General features: G+C 27.1%; 2 protein-coding genes across 4 annotated transcripts in view; one reads left to right on the top strand and one right to left on the bottom strand.

The window, feature by feature from the left end:
- Window positions 1-803: 803 nt before the first annotated feature.
- LOC111626323 (E3 ubiquitin-protein ligase znrf2-like) lies at window positions 804-2,372 on the top strand (the record flags this gene model as incomplete). Its single annotated transcript, XM_023369644.1, has 3 exons — window positions 804-912; window positions 1,010-1,115; window positions 1,225-2,372. Coding segments are annotated over 3 exons (273 nt in total), but the record flags the coding sequence as incomplete, so codon positions are not given.
- Window positions 2,373-2,384: 12 nt separating this feature from the next.
- Window positions 2,385-26,601, bottom strand: part of LOC111626321 (docking protein 5-like) — a 49,422-nt gene continuing 25,205 nt past the window's right edge. Inside the window, exons 1-8 of one of the 3 annotated variants that reach the window (XM_023369642.1) lie at window positions 20,169-20,334; window positions 19,897-20,009; window positions 11,251-11,377; window positions 10,945-11,167; window positions 5,739-5,855; window positions 4,144-4,333; window positions 3,905-4,058; window positions 2,385-3,829 (exon numbers count right to left, since the gene is read on the bottom strand). In XM_023369642.1, the coding sequence (XP_023225410.1) occupies window positions 3,578-3,829; window positions 3,905-4,058; window positions 4,144-4,333; window positions 5,739-5,855; window positions 10,945-11,167; window positions 11,251-11,316 (1,002 nt within the window). In that variant the 5' untranslated portion in view covers window positions 11,317-11,377; window positions 19,897-20,009; window positions 20,169-20,334 and the 3' untranslated portion in view covers window positions 2,385-3,577. Of the gene's footprint in view, window positions 3,830-3,904; window positions 4,059-4,143; window positions 4,334-5,738; window positions 5,856-10,944; window positions 11,168-11,250; window positions 11,378-19,896; window positions 20,129-20,168; window positions 20,335-26,601 lie in introns of those variants that run through there. The other 2 variants (XM_023369641.1, XM_023369640.1) reach the window with 2 other exon arrangements.

Genomic DNA, 26,601 nt, shown 5'->3' with positions numbered 1-26,601 from the left:
ATGAGGGAACATTCAAACTAGTGCTACCCAAACTTATTTTTATCAGCAGGACAAATTGTGCATAGCTCATAAATAAGCCACAAACATATTTATATATTTGAAGAACATTAAGTCCTCATCTTTATTTGGATTCATTGGTTGCAATGCTTCAGCTTGGCAAAAACTCTTTTCTTTCTTTCTTCTCAAGAGTAACTGTTTGTTTGTTTTAAAAGATAAGGCTATATTGTACAATTTCAAAATAAAATATTTTTCAACTTTCAGAATGAATTAACTGCATTTCATGCAAGTTAAGGACTTGCTATCTTACAAAAAATACTTTATAAGTTGAGATACAGTGGCACCTGCAGATGATAAAAAAGGGGGCACAACCTACGAAAAAGGACCTCATACATACATATGTTATATAAAATATACAGTATAATTTAAAGTAAAATGAAACCTTAGAGCTATTCTGGGGTTTCTCTTTTCTTAAACCCAATGACAAAGGGTGACAATTTGCCCCAGTATACAGACACCCCTGATGAGACTTATCTGTAAAAGTATGTGAAGATTTATTTTTCTGACTTGATGTAACCAAGAGCTAGTTAGGCATATTAGAGAATTATGTAATTTTATAAAACTCTAGTCTAAATGATTTTTTTAAATCAAATGCCTCAAACATCTTTGTAGACTGGATCTAGTCTATAGACCAGAGTTCTGGCATTACTGTTTTAAACAATTTAATTAATTAATTATATATTTTTACTATAATTTTCTCTTGGAAATTAATTCTCTTAAATATTGATTGATCAAATATTATCTTAATAATCATTACAGGTATTAAATGCCCAGTTTGTTCCAAATTTGTTCTACCAGATGACGTAGAGTGCCATTTAGTCATGTGTCTCACTAAGCCAAGAATAATTTATAATGGTATATTTAAAATCACTTCAAATTTTATCTATTAATTATTCTTACCATGTTAATTCACATTATCAAATAATTTATTCCATATATTTTGATATTGCAGAGGATGTTTTAACAGAAGATAAAGGAGAATGTGTTATTTGCTTGGAAGAATTATTACAAGGGGATACAATTGCAAGATTACCCTGTCTTTGTATATATCATAAAACGTAAGTACTAATTGACAATGTAATTTCATAATTCTTAAGTATAAGTAACATTTTGAGACTTATTTTGTTATAATGAAAATAATTTTAGTAATTTTGGTTAATTCTGTAGTTGTATCGATGCTTGGTTTGAAGTCAATCGTTCCTGTCCGGAACATCCTCTCGACTGAACTACGACAATTTGGTTGTGATCACACAATCCTCATTTGCCTATATATTTAATGCATCGTTTAGTATCTATATCATCAAAGGACAACCTACATAAGATACAACACAATGGAACTCAAGAGTCATGCCATCTGATAACACCTAATAGTGTGTCAGTGTTCCCATCTTGTCAGCTGTGCCTTTTGCTACAATAATAATGCAGGATCGAGCTAAACAAGCCACATTTTGTGATACATGATTCACCCACCACAGAGCAGGATCTAGTTTTTTATCAACAAATACAAAATGCCTTTTCCATATTGTTTTTATATACAAACATATATATATATGAAGAGAAAATGGGTTTTGTCAATTTTGTAGATTTAGTATAAAGCACTTACTTTAAAAAGAGAAAAAAAAAATCAAATTTTTTATAAAAATATTGCCTTTTATCTGTATCATCTAAAAGTAAAAATCTTCATTGAAAAAGACATATCGCTCATGATCTGCATAAAGTGCAAAATGGCATTAGCACAATTTGATTTGTAATAAGGTCTCAATGATAGGATCACGAATAAGATCTCAAAAGAATCAAGTATCCAGCGATATAACTTCAAATCAAAATTATGAATTAAATATATTTCTTTAAAAATCTCTGCATTAAAGAATTTGAGCAATGCAAATGTTGCATAATTGTATTTATATATAATTTGCACCAGTTCAGTGGCATATTACAAAAATAACTCAATCCTTTTGTGCCACAGACTAACTGTAAAAATTGTTAATCGACTATTTTTGTTTTTCACAAAACCCAATTACGTAAAAAGATGGGTCATAAGTGTTCTTGACAGTTTTTATTGCAATGAACTGTTGTTGCATAGCATTTTTATATGAGAAGTGTCAAGTCAAACTGTAGGGTGTTAATATCCGAAACTATCCCTGGCACAGATATTTTCCTCTGTGTGAATTTGTGACAGTTGGTAATAGCTGTTGAGTAAACTCTTTAAAATGTTACTCCTCTGTCAATATTGTCTGCTAATTCAAAGAACTGTACATACAGTTGAAATAACTTGCAAAGTTATAAAATAAAAACAAATATAAAGTAGACAAAAATTGTTCTATAAATTGTTATTTAAATATTTTATTCAAATGATTACATTTTAAGTTTTTATATATCTATCTTAAAGTTTACAATACTTAAAAATCTGAAATGTGATAAACAATTCTATGAAATGCAATGATATTCACGATTTTATATATATCTTTACAAAAACCACTCATCAGGGGTAGTAAACAGACACTAAAATTTGTCAATTGAAGATGACGATAATTCCATTTAACAAGAAATGCAAAACAATCTGATATTAACAAATTTGTCATATCACACACTATTAACTGAATTAGCTGTACATTTGCATTAAGGGATGTTTACTTTTATAAAAATTAATATAAAGAATGCCAAATTAAAAAGACAATTAGCAAAATAAAAATTTTTACAAATGCATTAAAGAATAATAATATCAATATCTATTTAGACATTCCAATTCAGGAATACTTGAAGGAGATATATGTATATATATATCTCAACAAGTGTTAAATATTTTGTCATAAAATTATCAGTTGCACATAGAATATTAAATAACAAATTAACACATCTGCCTACACATATTATCTAGCTAATTTTTATTATAAACTGCATTAAATAGAAAGTCAATCACAGCCATGCTATTCAAATTGCTATGACCTATACTTTCTTTTCATGGCCTTCATGAAATCATTTCTCTCAGTACACATTTACAAATGACAGTTATTAGATAAAATGTAGCAAATGTGTTAATTTTATCTATTAAACTCTATTTTTTTAAAATAATCCTTTAAAAAAATGATTGTCCTTCCAATAATGGAAATATAAATTCCTTTAAATAATATAAACTATTTTAAACAGCATCTAACATTCAATAAGACCTTTCTCAAAAAGCCTCTAATATACAAATTTAAAAACTGAAAGGAGTTCTACAACAAAAAATTTTAAAAACTATGGACGGAAGTAATCTTATGAATTTCAGTAATGTATATTCTTTTATAAACAGTGTGTATGTATGTATGTGTGTGTATGTATGTTAATATAACTTTGAATAATCATTTACATAAACAATAGTCTTTTAAAATTATCATGAGTCTGCCTTGAAAAATTTGACTTTTAAGTCAATAATATAAGTGTATCAATGTGACTTGTACTTTTTAAATGCAACTTCAATGCAGTTTGCTGTTTCCATATCTGTACAAATCTCTCTACTATCATTTCAAGATGTGATTTGTCACTGCTTTGAGGTGTATTGTAATAAATGAGAACGCAAGCTGCATTTTGATGATGGTGGTGGCACTTGTAAGTTCTTGCGAAACGCATCGTCTCCAGACTGTTGTTTGTTACCACCACTCGTACTCGGTTGTCCATCAACGGCAACTTGCCCACCATCTTGAAAATAATTTTGCAGTTCTAATGCACTGTTGTAAGAAGAAGTATCTTGAGAACTGGGAGCACTTTGAATAGATACTCTGTTTGAAGATTCCTGAGTTGAGAAAACAAAATTTATTTAGTATTAAGTTAAAACATACAATACTTTAATTTGATAGAACGTTTTTACCTGAGACTGCACTGCACCGTTTGCTCTGTCTTCACTTTTCCGTAACCGATGGTGAGCTTCGGCAATTGCCAGTGTTGCTTGGTGTACTTTGTGATATATTTTTTCTCCTTCTAATGTGTGAAATACAAACATTCCTTCACCAGTTGTACAGTGTCTAAAAGTTATTTTTTAAGAAAGATAATTACTGTGGATTAATTAAATTGTAAATTTATGTATTAAAATAAAAACGATTTACTAACCTGCCTGCTTCAAAAGTAAATTTTGTCGGATCACTGCCATACCTTCTAAGTGCAGTGAGTGGCCAAGCAACCAATTTCAACCTAGGATTACTAATGTCCCATAAATATATATTCTCATGAGTTACCTGCAGTAAGCATTCGCCAAATTCGTCTAACTTGGGTGTTGGCATGAGATAAACATGAAATTGTTCTAAGAGGAAAACAGATAAGATCAAAATAAAATAAATTTGAGCTTTTAGATACTTCAAAGATAAAACAAAGTTTTTATTAAAAGCATTTAAGAAAAAAATTCATCCTGAAGTATTGTAACTTTTCTTTACATTATATTATTATTAATAATTAAGAAATTTAATTAAATTTCTAACAGATCTAATCATATCTAAATTCAATATTTTCATCAAACTGACAAGATGACAATGAATGATGTGTAGATGAAATTGTTCAAAAAGTAAGCAGTGACATAAATGTCTATATTGGCAACTGAAAGTTTTTCATCTTCTATTATGACTACATATATTTCAGAAAAAAAAAGGAGAATATATAGATGTCATGTTAGATAGGTTACAGAGACTTCATTTGTGCATAAGTGAGTTCCAGTTGCAAGTTCAGTTTTTCAAATGAATATATATTAAAGTTTATCTCATATAAATTTAAATTGATGCAGTCATAATAAAAATATTTGTCTCTCCTTAAAATATAATCTGCAGTCTGTATGTAATCTTAATAACTTCTTACCTCCTTATCTATGGAAACTGTATAATAATTTAAAATATTTTACTTTGGGATTTGTTAAGCATTTATAACAAATTCCAATGTAAACATTACTGTATTAAGTTTATGATTATTGAAACTGACTAAAACATTTATATTTGAACACAAATTTTAAAATAATTATATAACATTTTAAGTTAGTATGGCCATTATTTCTTTCCATATGTAGTTTGCAATTTGATAAGATTTATTAATTTTAGTAATTCATCTGATGAACTAAATTAGAAATATTAAAATGATCAATACTTAAGCTGATTAAGTAGATAAAAATTTGACAAAATCAATTTGCATTTTATTTTAATTTTGCTGCTACTTTAAACACCTGTTAATCACAAGTCTTCAGAATTTAATATTTCTTCATATTTATTACAAGATAATTTCCAAACTATTTTAGAAATTTTCTGGCCCAAACAGCTTTTATGAATCATTAGTTTAAAAAATTTACAAAGTAATGACAGATACATGTTTTCTAATAATCACTTGAAATGTAAAGACATCATTTTGCAAGCAATAATATATTTCATTCGTGCCACATATGTAATTTTAATATGGAAATCCAGTCAACTACGAGAAATTTTATTGTCATCACATTAAATATTGTGTACAGAAAAATTTGGGATGTTTAAGTGCAGACAAAAATATTCTTTTATGTTTATATAATGTTTACACTGCCATTAAATTTTTTTTTCTTCTATAATTTTATACAATAGTCAATACTACTTGGAGATAAAAATAACAATTACTTTTGTTAATTATTATAGAAATTTAAAATATTTTACCTTGCTGAGATTTTTCTAATAGAATCAGTACAGTCAATTTTTTACCTTGTAACTCCTTTTGTATTCCTGGACTTAATACATCCGGTTCGCCAGTGGCCAAACCTGGCTGAGGTAAAAATGATTCTTGAACCAGTAATTTCACCCATGTATCTGCTTCAAGATCTGAATTTTAAAATAAGAAATTTTAGACATTAAAAAAAAAACAACAATCTAAATTTATGTAAAAAAACTGAAAATTTAATTTTTTTTAATATAATTAATATAGGTTTAATATGTTTAAAAAAAAATGTAACTATTCAACTATTCATTTACGAAAAAGGAGAATGACATTATTATAGTTGCTGTAGGAATTCTGTAGATTTTAATACATTTCAAGTGATATTTTGAAATTTTCATATGCTAATTTCTCTTTTTATTACCTCATCAAATGCAATGGGTAAGAATTAAACTTAAATTAAATTAGAGAGTTGACTTTACAAAAAAAAAGGTAAATCAATAATAAAGAAGTCACTAAGATAAATAAATTGATTGATTACGAAAGTTTTTAAATAAATGTATACAGATCTTAATATGAATTTTAATAATAATTCTTTAATTAAATATATATTTGAATCTCAGAATAAATTCAATTCAAATTTACTTTGTTTTCCTGCCGATATGCCAAAATATCTTGTCAGTTTTGAAAAGTTTCCTGCCATACAAATTGAGTGGAAAAAATATTAAATCCAAAAGGCTGATAAGTCAACACCAAATAAAAAATCATTCAATTTCTGTAATTACAAGTAAAAAATCCAATCACTAGCATAAAAAATTAATTTCAAATTACAAGTAATGATGACTATAGAGGTGAGATGTTTTATGAAAAACTATACAAGTAATCTTGATGTATGTTTGCAAATAGAATGAAATGTCTTTGATGAAAATGCTTAATTGTTAATAAATGTCAACACCAGTTCAGTATCAGACTATACAATTCCCATCTACATAATCTATAGGATAATTTCATTATTAATCACTTAGTATAATTTTATTCATTGACTTCCACTTAATCATTTATGGCAAGATATCAACCTACCACTCTAATACTCCAGAGTGGCAAACTGATAGCCTGTGAAAAATGTTCAGGGTTTTTCATTTGGGTGTCTTTCCTGGATATTTCAGGCCCTATCACTTATCATCCTGTCACACCACATGAACTGACAGAACTATTATGGATCTTTAATAGTTCTCTTAGTGCTCACACAATGGTGGAAACAGCATGTTAAATGATAAATTTGAAGAAACAAAAATGCAAATTTTAGGTCTGTTTAATCCTAAAAAAATGTTGAAGGTATTTTTGTTTTTGTTGTTTTAACACTCCAGTTTTGAAGTACAAATACTTCAACTTCAGTCTATTAAAATTTCTACTTTTATAAAAAAAATCGTAATTTAGTCAACTTTCTTGCACCGATTGATATTCTCATTTGTAAACTGTGGTAATTTAAAGTTAACATATTCTAAGAAACAAAATTCACTTCTGCTTCCATAGAATGTTAACCTTAACTAAAATTGTAATTAATATATTAATAGCAAAAGCAAGCAAGTACAGAACAATTACTTTTTCTTTGTTAAAAATTGTGTTTAATATCAAAATTATTCTATGATTCTCTTGATCAATATGATATATAAAGTAATATAATTGTTTTAATAACCAAAAGAATAGCTGATTCTGGCTTTTTATTTTATTAAAAGCTTTGATGAAACAAAGAATAATACAACATGATATCAAATCATAATACAGTAGAACCCCAATTAATCAAAGTTCCACATTATCCAAGGCAAATCTATAACTGAATACACTACTTTCCCTTTAATTTATAAAAGCTTTGCCAAGAATGCACTTAGCACAAATACTATAATACTTTTAATCTGAACTGTACTGAGTGACATTTTTCAAACTTTGTCCTGCGGACAGTAAAAGGACATTTTTTTTCCATGCCTGTTGTAGATTAACCCACAATGAGGGTAGCCAGATGGCAAAGAAGGGCCCAACCGCCCACAAAAAATGATGTTGAGGTAACTGAAGAATGTTGAAGCAAAAAAAGAAAGGAACAACCATAAAACAAAAAACACTAAAGGAATCTTTAAAGAAAGTTTAAAACAGTAACATGTATTACAAAATGATTTGTTTCTGTTACCTTTTATCATTTAACTTCAACATGAGAAACCACTCACATTAAAATGCAACTACAATAAATACACATTTTTATTCTTATTTAAAACTATTTTATTTATTAGCTGTATAATAAATGATATAAAAAGTGTTCTTATGTATGATTTAAACCTCTTTTTATACCTTAGTGATTTTAAAGTAATACCATATAAATCTTTTATATTCATAATTTTTATTTCAAAATGGCCACAGCCATTCGTTTTATACAAGGTAGCATCGATCCACGTTATCCCAGATAATCTGGGTTCTACTATAAAGTGCAATAATACTTTGAAATATATTACAACAGCTGAAATAGAACTTTCTGTATAGATACTAGTGCTCTCTGCAAATAAGTTAAATATCTTACTTGGATTAATTTGAATTATGCATTATTTCTGAATAAACACCATATTTCATAGGATGATAATTTTTTCTTTGTATTTTTTTTTTTCAAACTTAATTTTTATAAGATCTCCCTCTACAGAAGTGTTAATATGAATGAACTTTAATTATTGATTTCCAGTGTTTTATTTCAGCAACAGTTTGTTTATGTTTGTATATAAACAACTATATTTTAATAATTCTTTTAAAAACCAAGTTTTATAAATTTTGTTTATATGTAAATTTATTATGAAGTTATTAAATGTAATTATAAAAAGTAATTAAATTTGTAATGAAAGTAACTTATAAAAAGTTTGATGATGCAATTTGTTCAAAAATTTCTAATTATTGTCACTTTTTACTAATTAGCTAATGATAAAAGTATGTAGAAAATAAATGTCTAAACAGCTAATTTCATACTAACAAGCATATCTTGAAATTTACAATACTGATGAAGTATCAACATTGCATCAGTAAAACAAGAATAAATTGAACAGGAGAAAATTTAATGAGAATTTTTAAGTTCTTAAATAACTTTGTTTATTTGACAAAAATTAAGAGATTCTTAGATTATTTTCATTTACTTATGAATTCTATCCTATTATGCAATGTGGAATTCACAAATCACCTGACTGTTATATACAGTATATATATTTTTTGGTGTGTATGTATATGTGTTACACTCAGAATTAGTTCCATATTTTATGGAGCCTTATAAATATTTCTACGATGTCTTGAAAACTAAATTAAAATTAATTTATTTCTAATTACTGAATTTACCACAATTTTACCACAATTACCACCAAATTGATTTGTATTTAATTATTTACTAGCCTTAAAATAGCTGAATGGATAATCCAGCAGATCATTTGGCTTAATTCAATTATTGTAAATATTTTATTAGTCTAGTGAGTTCTTTTTTTGGATTGACATATTCTGTTAAAGCTTTTCAGTAAATTTCATAATAATTACCTAACATATAAAAATAAAGAATTTATATTTTATCAAATTATCTTATCAAATTTTTCTTGTCATCAGAAGAGGAAATACAAATTATCTTTTAAATTGGATACATAAAAATACAATATTAACCTGCATAGTTGAGAATGAAAATGTTTTTTGCAAATATTTCATATTTCTTCTTTATATAAAATCAAACAGTAATATTACCTCATAAACAGGCTATATATATATATATATATACACACACGGTGTTCACTTTAACCAGACATAAAAGAAATTTTTCCAGTATTGCACAAATATATGCATATGGTGCATTAGTTCCACAGTAATACATAAATTTCACAAATATAAAAACAAGATGCAAATTAATGTATGTCATGTTGGAAAATCGTGCAGTGACACATGATGCTGACATCCTTATAAAAGAACCAACACTGTGGAATTTGCCAATTGATTGTCATGGTGCTCCACCAATTAGCAAATTATTCACAAACACTTCCGTAAAGTGATTATAGTTTCATGATTACCCGAGCATTACATGTATTTGTAGAATGCTGGAAAGCTCTCTTTGCACTGGATAAGGTGAACATCCCATAGATATTATTGTAGAATATACATATACTACATATCTTATGATTAATGATGCAAAATTGTATGTATCTGAAATTATGAAAGTTTAATTTGTTTATGATTGTATGGAATTGAACAAATAAATCACACTTAGATTAAACTGATCTTTCTCTTTGACAAAGCATACAGTTACATTCATACATACATGTATATGTATATTTTTGTATTTATTTTGTAGTTTTAGCTTGATAATTCAACATTAAAACAATTTTTATAAATAAGTAAATGAAATGCAATTTTAAAAATCATGCAGTTGTAATGTACCATCAGTAATTTTACAATTATTTAGTAATTTTGCTTAAACTTCATATTAAATCTTATTTATTTTTTTATTATAAATATTTATCTTAATGAAAAATATCTCTAAATTTAAGTATTTGTAAATTTGTTTGCTAAATATAGTATTGCATTAAATACAAATTTCTCTTCTGGTCCAGGTTGTGAAATTTATGAGATTACTCTGAAACTCAAAAACTGTTTGAGAGAAGACGTATTTTTATATTGTAGTTTCCTCTGAAAATAATCTTAATTAGATTGTTAAGATTATTTTCAGAGGAAACTACAATTAAAACTTAAGCATAAGCAGGTAAGTATGATTATATAATATTAAAAAATTCAGCAGTAAAAATAATTATGTACCAAATATTCTTAATACCAAGAACAGTTACAAGAAAAATAAACTTATACATCAGAAAATTTAAGTTAAAATTTAAAAAAAACATGTTTTTGTTAATTTTGTCACTTTAATGTAGATATTAATATATATACCTCCTCCTATAATATGTATATATTAATATCCTCCTCTATATTATTCAATTTACAATAAATGTCATTAAATGATGTTATTTGAATTTTGTACATAATTTGGTGATGTGATTTTACTAATACATTATTTAATATTAAGATATATTTAATTAAGAAATTGGTGGCAATATTCTCAAAATTTATTTTATTTGAACAGATGAGGCAAAACTTTCATACCTATAATGTTTATGTAAAATAACAATTTAACATTATATTGTTACTTGATTTTTTTAACATTATTCCACATTAATATGTGCTTAAATTCTTTTGATTGCTTACCTGAATCACAAGCCATACATTTTGCTGTGCTATCTCTAAAAGACACAATAAATCCATGCCTCTTCATACTCGTCGCCATTCTTGATACGTTACTTATTGTGCTTAATAAGGCGACCTTATGTCCGGCACTACTCCGAGCACTCTTCTCATCTAGATATTTTTCTAGTCGGCATGGCCCTTTACTGGAAGCACGACAAAGAACAATCCATCGCCGCTGCCATAACTACAAACAAAAACAATTATAGATTAATGTTTCATTATAAATTTCCAGATATAATTAAAACTGTGTTCATATTAATAACTTACACCAAGTTTCCGGCTACGTATCCGGACATATCCTTGCTTCACTATATCTCCTATGTCAGTTGCCATGCTTACTTCAGTTATCTTATTTTTTTACATATCACTTTAAGGTCAACATAACAAATTATGACTAAAAAACAAAATAAATATAAATACATACATACATACATATATATATATATAAAGTTAAGTTTAGCAATTTAATAATTTTTAAAATTATACAAACAGTGTATAAAATACAGTTTCATGTTAAATTAACTGTTAAACACAAAATAATAATAAATACATTTGTTTCATTCTGATTATGTAAAGTAAAAAGTTCAATTATATCTTAAATATATTGAGAAATTCAATTAAAAGTTCTATTAGATATATAAATGAATCTGAAATATGAGAGGAAATAAACTTTATAATCTTAGTGCAAAGATTAACTATTGAATCTGGATAAATTATTCAACTAATAGCAGAAAACTTCTACTTGAATATGATGTATTGCATCCTGCCAACTGGTTGACTTAAATGGGTCATTTTATATAACTTCCATCGTAATACAAAAGCCAAAACAACTAAAATGTCTTGAAACTTTTGTTTATACCCCAAATATAACAGGAAGTAATTCTAAAGTGCATTCATAAATGTAATTGGATGGCCTTCAACATCAGGATAAGAAGATTATGTCTTACAAAAACTCACTTTAACAAAAAGAATCTTAAATGATGCAATTATAAATAACTTAAAATAAGCAATTTTTGTGGTGACAACCTTGTTTTAACATTTTGCTCTTAAATTTTGATATTTCTGTAGCATTTGATTTTATAAATAGTGGCATTAAAGAAATTAAGTTCAATAAATATTCAACTTAATTTCAGAATATAATTAATGCAACATCTCACAAGATTAATTGAGATTTAATTTTAATTTCTAAAATTAGAATGTCCCCAGACATTCAACGCGCAACAGACAGTTTGTTAAACTTTATTATATTTTCCTAGTTCAGTGAATTTCTATAGATTTCACATAGAGTTCACGATGCATATCCTCATTATTATGTCTATGCTTCTCGTTCCCGTAAGAAATAAATGAGATTCAGCTTTGAAAACAGAACTGACAAGCACTTTACCAACATAAGGCACATAATTAAAATTCTAATACAAAAACAATAGCGAATAATTATCAACTCAAATCGACTAAAATATATAATTTCGGGATCGATCGATCAAACAATAAAACAAAGCAACAAAAAATTTTATTTAACCAATCAAAGTCGGATAAAATATTTTCAAAATTTCATTTAAATAAACTATTTTGAACAAATATTCCTCTTTAATTTCAATAATAAAATTTATTTAATAAATATCTTCTTCTCAAATTTAAAATTCATTAGTTACCAAAATCTCGAGAGATTTTCTAACTCATATCATCAATTTTACAGGCTATATATATATATATATATACACACACGGTGTTCACTTTAACCAGACATAAAAGAAATTTTTCCAGTATTGCACAAATATATGCATATGGTGCATTAGTTCCACAGTAATACATAAATTTNTGTATTAATTTCTTAAAAATATTTATAGTTAGTTACATTCAGAAAAGAAATTGTAGTTGAGAGACTAAATAAATTTCATAGAATACATTTACTAATAATTAATATATAATTTTATTTTCCACAACTTTCTTAATAAATATTAATAAGTTAATAAAATGAATATATTTTCATTTTAAAAGATAAATGATGAATTCAGTAGGAAATGAGAGTGAGCTTATTTTAAATGTTAAGCTTATTTTAAATATGATAAACTTCAAAGCTATTTTTACTGAATTTTATAAATATAAAGTATGACCTCACTAATCCAAACTACGGAAATTGGGGCTCAAGCCTATTCGGATTATCAAAAATTCTTTTTCCTTAGTGTATTTTTGTATTAATATGGATTTCTGAACATACTATAGTTGGAAGAATCCATTGTATTATATCCTAATGAGTGACGTTAATCAGTTTTTTTGAAAAATGACAAACTCGGTTCAGGTATGTGGGGTTTCAATCTCATTCCGAGTCAGTTGGTGACCATATATGAAGTAGGAGATGAGAGGCTAGCCTAAGTTTTCTATTCCAATAGCAAATTTAAAATTAATTTTGACAGCCTGTACTCTGTGTTTTCTGAACAGAGCAAGGTAAGTGCATGTATTTTGTGTTTGACAAACCATGTATTTTGTTTGATATAATTTAGTTTGTATTTTCCAATCTGACTATGTTATTTTATATGTAAAAAGTCTAAAATTTTGTCAGTTAATTTGATAAAACTTTTTAAGTTTGAAAAATTAAAATATTCAGATGGAAAAGCATTTAAATATTGAAGATTGTAACTTATTTTTAATCTTTCTTTTTTATAAAATAAAGATTAATTTATAAAAGTCCTATTCTTTTATTATATTTTGGAAGAAGTTTTTTCCCTCCATTTACTATTTATATAAAAATCAGATAATCAGTTATACCAAAAAAAAAAAGAAATGCAATGATGGTCATAAATTATATACATATTTTTTGATAAAAAAATTAAAATGGTAATAATTGAGTTTTGAGGGAAATAATCTCATTAAAATGAATTCAGTTGTAGAATAAGGAAGTAAAAATATATATTTCTAGAAAGATTATAAAAATAAATTGCATTTTTTGCATATAATTTAATAGTCAAAACTTTACTTAAAATGTCAATTGCTCTTCTATCACTAGAATTAATTAGTGCACTAAAAATGACATTCAATGTAAGAGCTAACATTAGAAAAATAAAAACAAATCATTTGCTAGCATAATTCTGCAAAGAAACTATTAACATTAAAAAATTCTATAGCTAGACCATTGATAATATATTATTTAATTTTATATCTAATCTAATTAATTTAAATCACAAATTATCTGACTAAAATAATTAAATTTAGTCTAAAAATGTGCAAAAAANTCTATCACTAGAATTAATTAGTGCACTAAAAATGACATTCAATGTAAGAGCTAACATTAGAAAAATAAAAACAAATCATTTGCTAGCATAATTCTGCAAAGAAACTATTAACATTAAAAAATTCTATAGCTAGACCATTGATAATATATTATTTAATTTTATATCTAATCTAATTAATTTAAATCACAAATTATCTGACTAAAATAATTAAATTTAGTCTAAAAATGTGCAAAAAATAATTTAGATAAGCTTTAAAATAATCAAAATTTCAGAATTTTGATATTAACATTATTTTTTTTATACAGATAGTCTTCCAACTATTTATATAAAATCTTTGCAGTGATAGATTCAAATAAAAATGTACAATATTTCTCAAAATATATCCTCTTCAATGTTAGTTAAACAAACTCACAGAAAACTTTTCTTATAAATTATAAATATGTTGAAATATATATTTACTTAGCTGTAATTTAAATTTGAAGCGATAATGGAATGGCTGTTGAGCATGAAATTTATAGCCAGGAAAAGTTTCTAAAATATAAAATTGGATTTCTCCGTATAAAGGAGCTCAATTTCATTTTGTGTACTATACTTTATATAGAAACTTATGAAAAATTGATAACCAAGATATATTTCGTTTTTCTCGTACATCAAAAGCCTTCGGAGACCGAAAGTTCAGAAATCTGACAGAAAAAAATATATATTTAATTTTCAGAACTCGCTTCTACTAATAGACGGAAAGATATCTATTCTCACTACAATTTAATTAAATAGAAAAATTTTTTAAGTGAGATCTGATAAATTACAAAAGTTTAAATTTTTCTACATTAATTAAACTCAGATAATTTCCACTAAAATTATTTTGTACGAAGCAAACAGGAAGAAATTTTATTATTACGTGTACTGGATTTTAAATGAACATAAATTATATGTGTGACTAATTTTCCGCATTTCATATCAATAATCTAAAGTTATTAAGATTCATGAGTCAAAGAATTACTGTACAAAACTGAATCAGTTCACATAATAAATGAAATTACAAAAGAAAAACAAAAAACCATTCTCTGTGGGTTTGTTTTATTATTTTTATTTCCTTTTATATAAAGTTTAAAAATTGAAAGCAGATTTTCATACGTTAGGAATCAACAATTTTGTGTAATTTAATATCAAACTTTAGTAGCAATCTGTACATTTTCAAATTAATTTTATTAAAATTTCAATTCAATTTATTAAAAATATGCATTAATTAAAGACATGTAATGTAGTTTACAATTAATGAAATTTGAAAGATAAATAAAATATTACAGAATGGGTTCTATGACATCAAAACAATCTTATTTTTTTCCTCCTCTTTCTTTCTCTGCCTTATAAAATTACATAAAAGCGTAAAGAAATGTAAGTTTCTTTTTTATAAAATAAACAAAACTAGACAAATAGAAAATGAATAATTTATTAGAAATAATGCAATAATTTATAAATATCATGTTTTGTAAAGACTTTTTGTTTTCTTTCTAAAAAAAATATGATAAAAACAAGAGAACGAAAGCAACAAAAAATTAGATGAAATAAAAATGAATTGTTTTAATTTTTTAATACATATTTTAGAGATTATAAAATACTTTATGCTCTATCATATCAGACAATCATCGTTTAATTTCCATGCTAGCTTCGAGCAATCAATATTCCGATCATATTTCGATCTGGAAATCAATCTTAATTGGAATATTTATGCTAACAAATAAGAAGTAAAATTAAAGTTAATTGTATTGCATGTAATGCTTCACGGTATCGTAGTTCATTAAGTTTTTTTAACAGAAAATTTTTGGAATTTGAAGTTGGTATGATAAATAAAAAAATAAATAAAAAAAATAAACCAAAAAGTGATTTTGCTCAAGAGCCAAGAGGAAAGAAAAATCCAAAGACGAGACAGATAGTGTATTATTAGCATACTCTACAGACTCGTCTAAGAAGTGGGAGTCTGATTCTTCTCCTTGGATTTTCTTTTCCTTAGTTTTTAACTTGTCAACCAAAAGTCACTTTCCAGTTCTTGTTTTTTTCTTTCCTTTTTTTCCTTTCTTTCTAAAGTTTCATTACTCTACTTAAAAATTATCTATTTACAAATAGCGCAGGATCTCAATCTCAAATTTAAATTTTTATACACATTAAACAATATACACACACATTAAAAAATTTCATTAAGATATTATTGAAAGCGTATAAAATATATAATTTTGTAAATACCATTAACAAAATAATCAATCAGAAATCTTAAATGGAGAGAGAAAAGCTCAGAATTTATTGTGTAAATTTAATTTATCATTTACTTCATCACTTTCTATATAAATATAGGACTTCCAAAATTAGATTGAGAACAAGATTCTTTTTTTTTTTATTATTTAAGGTAAGCAGGTAATTATTGTAATTGGTCCAGTTAATGTCTGTCTTGTTGAAGGTCTAAAGTATCTGCTGACTAACGGGAAATGGTTACAAATCACTGCTGCGAACAGAGTTCACCAAGTGAGTAGATTAAACTGACCAAATGGATCCTCACTCCATTTTTTTTCCTAATTAAGTGGCAGTTCTTTCTTTATAACTGGCCAAATTGGAAGTGTTATTTAAAACAACAAAATGAATATTCTTTGATTATTTAAAAGACATTTAATGTAATATCTGTGTACGCAAACAGAATAGGTATAACGTTAATTACTCAGATATCATTAAGAATTTAAAAGCTACATATCTGAACATTAATGTTCTTGTACGATTATTAAATGTTGACGTTGTTTTACAGAATTTGTGTTATAAATTATTTTACAACAAATTGCATCTTTTAACAAAACTTCTTCAACTTTCACAGATTTAAATCTTTAAAAAAAAAAAAAAAAAAAAAAGTTTGCCAATTCTTACATTTAAAATTATTTTAAAATACAAGTATTATTATTCAATTTTAACAGAATGAATTACATTAATTAAATCCTAGTAGCAAGTAAACATTGAAGCAATGCCTCTAAACAATTTTCATTATAATTTATAATTATGAAATTAAATTGTCGCTGTTTACAATAATCGTAATCATTATTAATATTTATGAATCTAAATATATATATTAAGCATGATAAGGAATCAAATTTTAAATAAACTGTCTTCAAATTGCTCAATAACTGGATGACAGTTGTAGAGGCAATAAATAACAAGAAATTAACCATCTACATTGTCCCAGTTAGCAACTCTAGATGTCAGCAGATGTTTAAATCATTAGAACAAGAACAGCAGATCTTTTATCAATTTTTTTTCCTTCCTTTTCTTTCCCCTTTTCATTACATAAATTGAAACTAAATATAAATATTTTGAGTCATTTACATAAATCTCTTACTTGTTACCATTTCATTTGATAGATCTTATAGCAAAACTAATTGTAGAATTTTTTTTTATCCTCTTGATATTCTCCAGCTGTGGTAGCAAATAAGGGCATTTGTTAAATTAATATTACTTCATTTGAGCAATATTAAGTCTCGTGCTTGGCTTCAATACTTGAGTTGCTAAATATATATATATTTTTTAAATCAGAACTTATGATTATTAACAGATTAAGTTTCATAAATCATGTAATCCACAGATTTCGCGGCATTAAATTTATTTAATAAATCGATAATTAATTTAATTAGTAAAATACAATCTAGGGAAATGATTCTAACTTTCTGATAGATTTTCTGCATAAATTATTATTATAATTATACGTGTATCTGTGTTAATCTTTGTAAAATCTCGATATCATTGTTTAAAAGACAAACAAACAATATTTGAATATCATTAACATACTAACAAAACTTGATTTTATTGTTTTATTTATTACTATTATTACTTTCTACACACAATATCCTTTAAGCTGCCACATCTGAAAGGTATATATTGTCACTAACGTGATATTAACGGGTGGATTTTCAAATGCAGCTTTTTAACCCCTTTAACTTTTCGACCTTTTATCTTTTGTACACGGATGAATCGAGATTTCTAGAGAAGTCCTTTATGGGTCGAGGTTGAGGGAAATTTGCGAGAATTCAAGTTTTGTTCACAGTATGTATTTTTAAAAGAAATAAATGGTTTAAGCGATAACGATATAATGATTTGTTCCGCCAGCATCTAATGACAAACCAAAATACACTACTGACATTTTTTATAAACATCTGGACTAATAATTAATGTTATCTTTTTATCAAATTTTAACTTTTAAGATTATTTATAAATTCATTACTAAGAGAAATCAAATGTTAAATAAAATACTATAAAGTTCAAAACAATCAGATATTACAAATTCAAATTAGTTACAATCAAATGAGAGCAACTATTTGGCATTTCTATTTTCCTTTGTAATAAATTTTAATGCAATTAAAATCAAAAATACTTTTGAGCAATTCAATCAACATTCTACAAATTTACACTCAAATCTGTTAAAACAATAACTACAACTTCAGTTCTAACTTTTATGTAACATACATATTGAAATCATTGATGAGTATTAATTTACCAAATAACTTTGACTCATATTTAGCTGTATTTTAGACTTACTGTAGTTAATAGTATCATCTCTCTAGTTTATAAGATTAATCAGAGTATATTTGTATATTATAATTGTCGAAATGTATTTAAAACAAGATTACAAGTATCACCACTTCTATTTGAAGCACATATCTTGCTAAGAACACGTATCGTATCCAATTAATCAAAGGCACGAGGGACAAAGAATCATTTATATGGTACGACAATACCAGAAATAAAACATTTTTTTTTAATTTTGCAAATAAAAAAAAAGCATAGTTATTCTACTGAAAAAAGCATGGAATTCTACAGACACTATCTTTTTTTTTTTGTTTAGGAATTTTGTTTTTAAAGTCATTAGTAAGAGCAATAATTTGTGTAATTTGATTTTATTTACAGTTTTGCTTCTCTCTCCAGTATCCTCATCTAGAAACAGAAATCCTTTAGCAGCTTTAATTATCGAGCATATTTGACAGCAAAATAGTCTATTTTATACTTTAAAAAAGAGAGATTTAGATTCATCATCTCTCTGGTAAATTACAGTAATGTTTGGAGGCACGTCGTAACTTCACGGAACCTAGGCAAATACGAATTGGGAAGTTCTGCATACGGTGTCGACTTGGAAAATTTTTTGGGGAGTCTGCCGACGCTGCATTTGTCTTTAACGCGACCGCCAAAGGGGTTTTGATTTTTGCGCCGCCCGGCAATCTACAGTTCCGGATACAACTCAAATTTAAATTTCGATACTGTCACTAGGGTAGCGGTTTGGGGCCACAGGAAAATGCACCACCGTAACGGCAACAGAGAACAATCCACAGCAAAAATATTCAAAAAATTCTTTAAAATTAAATCACTTAACATTAGAAAGAAAATTGAATTTTTCTCATTAATGTAACCATTTAATTTCTTTTTTCCTTATTCAAATATTTAATCAACTTTTTTTAAGATGTAATTATTAAGTTATTCCATTGGATAACATTAAAATAAATGTAAAGAAAAAAAAATAATAATAATTATATTGAATAAATTTAAAGAAAAATTCTTAATTTAATTTAAACTACATACAGTACATTAAAGATTATAATTATTATTAAGTTTTTTAATAGATAAATAAAGAGAGAAGTGGAGAGAAAAGGCATCGACTTACTTCAACTTTCTTCTCAGTTTTAAGCACAGGCCAAACAAAACTAGTAAAAAATTTTTTGTTTACAAAGGGACGATTTCTTTAAAAACACGTCTACTCGTTATCATTTAGCTCATCTGTAATTAAAAAAACAAATATTGGACGTTATAAAAATGATTTTTTATGTCATTTCTTTTTGTCGTTAAAACGTGGAAACAAACGCCGAACGATCTCTCTCGTCCGACATCTTGAAAGCTTCTGACCCGATTAGGGTTAGTCCGGGCGAATTCTCTAACCTGATTGGTCCGTACGAAATTAAATGCTCCTATTGGTCGGTGACAAATGGGTAATGACGATTGGTTAATATTCGAGACTGGTAGACGACATTCGAACGATCATTTTCAATATCGAAGTGGATGATATAAAGGAGACAAATGTCTTGATTTTTTTTTTGTTTTTTTTGGGATTATTTTTATTTTATATATACACGCTATATCCCGACGCGATGATCAATCCTTATTATTATTATTATTATTCATTCTGGTTTCTATTGTTTATCGTTCGGAGATCATTATTAAGCGAGTGGAAATCTCGGAGGTAGAATACCAGCTGGCAAACTATAGGGATTTTTTACGGGAAATTTTACTTATAGAGCAATATCAAAAGCCATTTTATACAGGAAACTCTATTGTGTAGGAAAAACCCTGAAAATCCTATAGGTTTCCTTCTCTGTATGACAATAACTCCAGTCTCAGTCTATTGTTTCAATAAGCCTGCTGATAGGCACCGCTGTAGAAAAAAGAACCAAGGTAATGCCCAACAGTTAATATGAATAATATATAAGATGAAGTATATTGTTTAGGGAAATTACTGAAAACCCTACCCGCTTATTCAGTATGATAACAACTCCAGTCTTATGTATAAGTCTGCTGATAGACAAGACATCCTTATAAAAATCAAAATCAAGGTAGTGCCACATAGTTAATACGAAGTGTATTGTTTAGGGAAATCCCTGAAAACCCTACAGGCTTCCTTCTGTGCACGACGCCAACTAACTCTAGTCTCTATTGTGTAAGCCTGCTTGCCGATAGACGTCCTTATAAAAAAAACCACCAAGGTAGTGCCCCACATAGTTACTTTATGGCTATTGTCTTAGACAAAATTCGATTTTTTAGGGTGAATTCATTCGATTTTTAACATTAAGAAAATGAAATCTTTAAATTTAGGGATGTTTTATATCCATTAAAAAAAATCCCTAAATTTTTATAGGTCTGTTTTTATATTGTAGATGTTAATGACAAAAATTCAATTAGACATACATTTTACTCATTAATAAAGTAAATACTTCACAATTATTAAGAATTCTTCACTAAAAATGTCTTAAGAATTGTTTATAACACGAATATAAACTGAAAGAAGCAAAAATAAAATTTTAGAAGATAAAAATAGCGTTTACATTCAAAGAAGTAGCATCACAATTGCACTTACTATAAGCAAACTCCGGCTAATACAGTAGAACCTGTGTAAACCGGAATCGCGCGTTATCGAATATTTTTCCGTTTCGAACGGGTTTATCTAACAGAAAATTGCTATATTCCGAAGAATTCTATTCCCGTTTAGGCAGGTTTCCATTTTAGACAGGTTTTACTATAGTAGCTAAAATAGTATTTAAATTTCGAATTTTTAAATGAAAATTTCCAATTTAAATAAATGAAATTCTTCAAAAGACGAGGAAGAATGCATTTTAAATTTTCCCCAAAGGATTTTTGGGGAGGAATTTTAAAAAAATAATAATAAAATAACCTTAAAAATAGCACTCGACCTCATCTTACAGGTTTTAAACTAACAGAAAAATATTTATAAAACTAGTTATATCATATATTATTTTTTTTAATTCTTATTTTCTTCACGTTACACGAATATAAAATGAATATTATAATGCCTCTTATCAATCGATACGTGCGCTTATATAGACATAAAGAAGATCTTTTAATTAAGATATTCATCTTTTCTCGATTTTTCTGCCATTAAAAATTAAATAATAATAAATGTTAGTCAAGAATTAACAGAGAATGCGGTTATATATCAATATAGAAACGTATACAATTTCCATGATGGAATATCGCATTTCCAATCACGTTGTAAAGATGANAGGAAACCTCTGAACAGCGGCCACTGATGGGATTATTTTTAATTTGTATGAATTTTTGTTTGAAAAAAGTCCTGGAAAATGGCCGTTGTTTAGAGGTTAATATATATAAATTTAATAAAATAATAATTATAATAATAAAATTTCAAATGACCTAATTAAAATTTAAATGTTATTGTTTTTTTAAATTTTTTAAAAGAAAATTAAGTAAATTTATATATAAATTCGATTTAGTGACTTTGATGCTGACACTAAATCGAGTATGACGCTAAACTGAGAGACGAAAATAATAAGAATGATAAATAGTGCGAGGTATGGACAAAGTCACGTGATTTAGTGATGACAATGCGCGTGCATTTAGTGATTCCCAGATGCTGAAGGGTTCTCAATATTAAGGGGAAAGATAAATTTGCGATTTACGAGGATGGCGCTAAATAGGAGATGGCCATATCGAGGTTTTAATGTAATATAATAAACTAGTCGAAACTTAATTTAGTACCTTCATTGGTTCACTTTTGAAATCGGCACTAAACCGGATGTGGCGCTAAATTGAAGATCTTGAGGGTTAGAAACTCGGGCGATTTTTTGATAAAATTAGCGTTTATAATGCAAAATCGTAAATTTAGTAATTCGGAAGGGAATTTGTTCACTCGTTTTACGGGGGTGGCGCTATACAGGAGTTCGCATTATCGAGGTTAAACTATAGCCTTATAAGATAACACGAAATACAAAATCTGTGCTTTGAAATGTCGCATAAATTAGAGCATTTAACCCAATTTTTCTTTAAAATTAAATTACTATAAAGTAAAAGATCGATTATAGTTCACTCTCGTTATATTGTTCATCGGATATATCGCATTTATTATTTATTATTATTTTGTTTTCCAATTATAAAAGCGCTTTAGCCAATAATGAATGGAGATAAATTGGTTATATCGCATCACCCGATATATCGCTTATTGGGCTTCAATTTTCCGATCGCACACCTACACGTGCGTCCGTCCGTACGTCTGTCTTTATTCAATCTCGAGAACTGATTTAAATAGACGAAAATCGAGACCAGATATGGAAATTTTATCTGTAATGCAATCGCGGTATAACGAGGGTGCTGTAGTGTATATAGAATATTAAATAATATAAATTAATAATTATTTTCCACACGAATTTAGTCCTACTCGTTCTACTTTTGTGGTCTTCCTATCTTATTATACATAAGTATTATTTATTTATTTATTTTAAACAATTTAACAATTTTAAAACATAAATTATCCCTATCTGTTAGCTATAGGATCTACTGTATTTTCCTTATCAGTAAGGGAACGGACTGTCAATGAGAAAGAATACAAACATTCTCATAACACGTGATACGAATCCAAATGTTATATTACGTAAGGGAGAAAAAAATAAATGTTTTCACACTTATAAAACATTAAAATTCTGTAGCACATTTACGAATTTATTGCGATAAAATAAAATAAAATAATAATAAATATTTTATTTTATTTTCATGCCCAATTATTTATTTATTTAATTGTAAACAGAGGTTGCTGAGTGATTCCTGAAAAATAATTCGAATTTATATTAAATTTCTGTTTGTTATCTTAATGTTTATCCTATTTTGAGCATTTTAACATTCGAATTTAACTATCTTCGTGTAGAATTCTTCCATTTGTATGACATTTATATAGATTCTTGCCCGAAAATTACTGTTTTCCAGTATAAAAAATGACTTAAAACAACAATTGATTCATTTTTTAATGATAAAAACCCGAAAATAACCCGCTTTTACGGGTTATTCATCAAAAATGATTGTTTTTATTTAATAAAAATGAATTCTTATCATAATATATGCAGTCGAACCTTTCAATAACGACCACCTTATAATAGCGGTCACCTCTAAATAGCGCCATTTTTATCTTCCTGTCAGTGGCCGTTGTTCAGAGGTTTGACTGTATTTATTTATTTTTCAATTTCTACCCCCCAAAAAAAAATTATTAGTTATTTATTTATAAATTTTAAGACGAATTATATTTACATTAATAATTAAAATATTTTTATAAATTTTCTGAGTAAATATTTAAATAATGTTAAAACTATTCTTAAGTTAATCTTAAAATTATTCTCATAATTTACAATTTATGCAGAGGATTGTTAAGCGAAACTATTCAAATCATTTCGTTACGCTTAAACAAGTAACTTAAATCATTTAATTTTAAATTATTATTTTTTAAAAAAAGTTACAAAATCATTATTTAAAAAAAAAAATCGTTATCGTTCTGTCTCGAAGAGAAATTAGGATAAGAAAAATGATAGCGAGATAGCAAACGATTTTTTATATTTATTAACGATAATACAGCCAAACCTCGATTTAGTGCCACCGAGATTGGCGCTAAAACGAAGAACCTCAAACAACAATTGTGTGAAGTAACAAGTTCTACGCACGAGTCCAAGTTCGGGTTTAAAAGTCACGTGATTTAGCGATAACAATGGAAGTCGGGCCTTTGTTTAAGGGCCTCATGTCACTTCTCATTATTAATACATTTTGTTCTACACTCGTACCTGTATAATATCACTAAAGTAATCGAACCGGGGACCTCAAAAGCGCTTATAACGGCCCTGCCCGCAGATATTTATGAAATTCTAACAGATTGACACCATTTAACAGAGCTAGCGCTACATCGAGGTTCGACCATACAATAACGGATAGACACGGTTAAGCTTCACTACATCTTTTAAAAAACTGTAATTTTTATAAGAGGTAAAGCATTTTTTTTTCTTTTTTTAATATAGAAGAGCATTAACACACCTCTATAAAGCGTAGTATCTTCCCTGATATACTACATCAGTTTACTGTATCACCTGTTTAGCTCCCAGCTTCGTATCGAACAAAAGCAACTTTAAAAGTGGAGTACCAATTATCATTTTTCATTTATTATCTCATATTTTCTTCTTCTTCCTTGCTAATGAGATCACTTATTATCTGGATGATGAAATTTTCTAAAAAGAAGCAACAAAATTTATAATTTAACCTATAAAAATATTCTCTTTTCCTCCTTCCTACTCCATTTAATATATTAATTAATTGATTTGTTTCATTAACGAATAGATTAGTCGATTATATTTTATCTTTAACGATAATATAAAGTCGATGAGTTTGTCTGTCCTCCGTTTTCTCTCGTTACCTCTTTTTCTTCTAAACGATTTTCGGTCGAATTTTCTGTGTGTGTGTGTTGTTCAAAATTTCCTGTTTCCCCCCCTCTTAAGTAAGGACAAGTCCAGACGATTTCAAATGGGTTTTAATTCTACTTCATTAATTTAAATAGGATAAACAGTTGTGTTACTGGGATAATGAAATTCTGTTGTTAAGTTTCTACTTTAAAGTCGTTACATTTTTCAACGTCAGACGAGTTCAACCCCCCCTCCTTTTCCTAGATTACAATTGTAAGTGAGTTAAGTTAGCATTTAAAGATCCTTCTAATGTTGATGCAGATAGACAGATGCATTTGTTACAAATTTGACAGGTTGTTCTTCATCCCCTTAATCTCTCAAAGTTTCATCTTTCTAAGTTTCCTAAGATTTTCACGAAAGATTTATGGAACGGCTCAGTGTAGTCTCCTGAATAATTTTTAAAAATTCTTACAACCGGAATAATCAACCTGTTATTCTCAGGCACTTCCTGCTATGCAAAATCTACGACACTCGGGGCCCGCGGGCTACAGGTTGGGATTCGTTTATCTAAAAAAAATGCTAAAATCTCAAATTTTTTACAGTAATTAGCGTGTTTAAACATATAATACAGTAAAATATAGAATAAACATTCGATAAATGCTGAAAATATCTTAGAAATTTAAGTTTTTGTGTGTTGTTGTTTAAAGGGATTTAAATAAATATAAAAAACATATTTTTCTGATGATTACCCAATGTAGAAAACAGAAAACAAAACTTATTTTCTGCATCTTATTCGCTCTATAAATATATTTATTTATTTATTTTTCCTTTGTTTTGATATTCAGTTGTAGAAAACAGATTTATTTTCTGTTGGAAGATTTATTTCTATACTCCAGTTGGAAGTTTTTATTTAGAATTTCAATTTTTTTAATGTATTTACATAGAAAATCGTTTTTAATTTTAATAAAAACTTAATATTTTATTTTTACGTCTTTAAAAGGGTGTTAAAAAAGCAAAAATAATTCGTTTCCCCGGCCAAATATCTTAGTTTAGACGTAAATTATCGATCAAAATTACATTAAAAAAATTTATTAAAAAAAAATGAAATGTTTAACGTCACAATCCTTCAAGAAATCTCTTTAAGATCCAATGCAGCATGTAAGTATTTTTCTAAATGAGATTTTAACAGCCAACTAAACATTAATATCAAATGCATTACACGAAAGAACAAGGGAAATCTCTTTTATATTTGATACGTCACGCAAAACTGTCACGAAATAAGTAAGGAATGATATTATAGAGAGATCTCCGCTCCCGCCATCGATTAAACCATGGAAACCATCAAGAAAATATTTCGAGACAAGCGGATCAATGACAAACACCGGCCCATTGTATGCGAATTTAAGCCATTG

Source organism: Centruroides sculpturatus, unplaced genomic scaffold (assembly GCF_000671375.1).
Source record: "Centruroides sculpturatus isolate CEXI.00-Female unplaced genomic scaffold, Cexi_2.0 scaffold322, whole genome shotgun sequence".
NCBI lineage: Eukaryota > Metazoa > Arthropoda > Arachnida > Scorpiones > Buthidae > Centruroides > Centruroides sculpturatus.
Note: the sequence above shows the minus strand (reverse complement) of the source record. Positions and strands in the feature narration are given on the sequence as shown.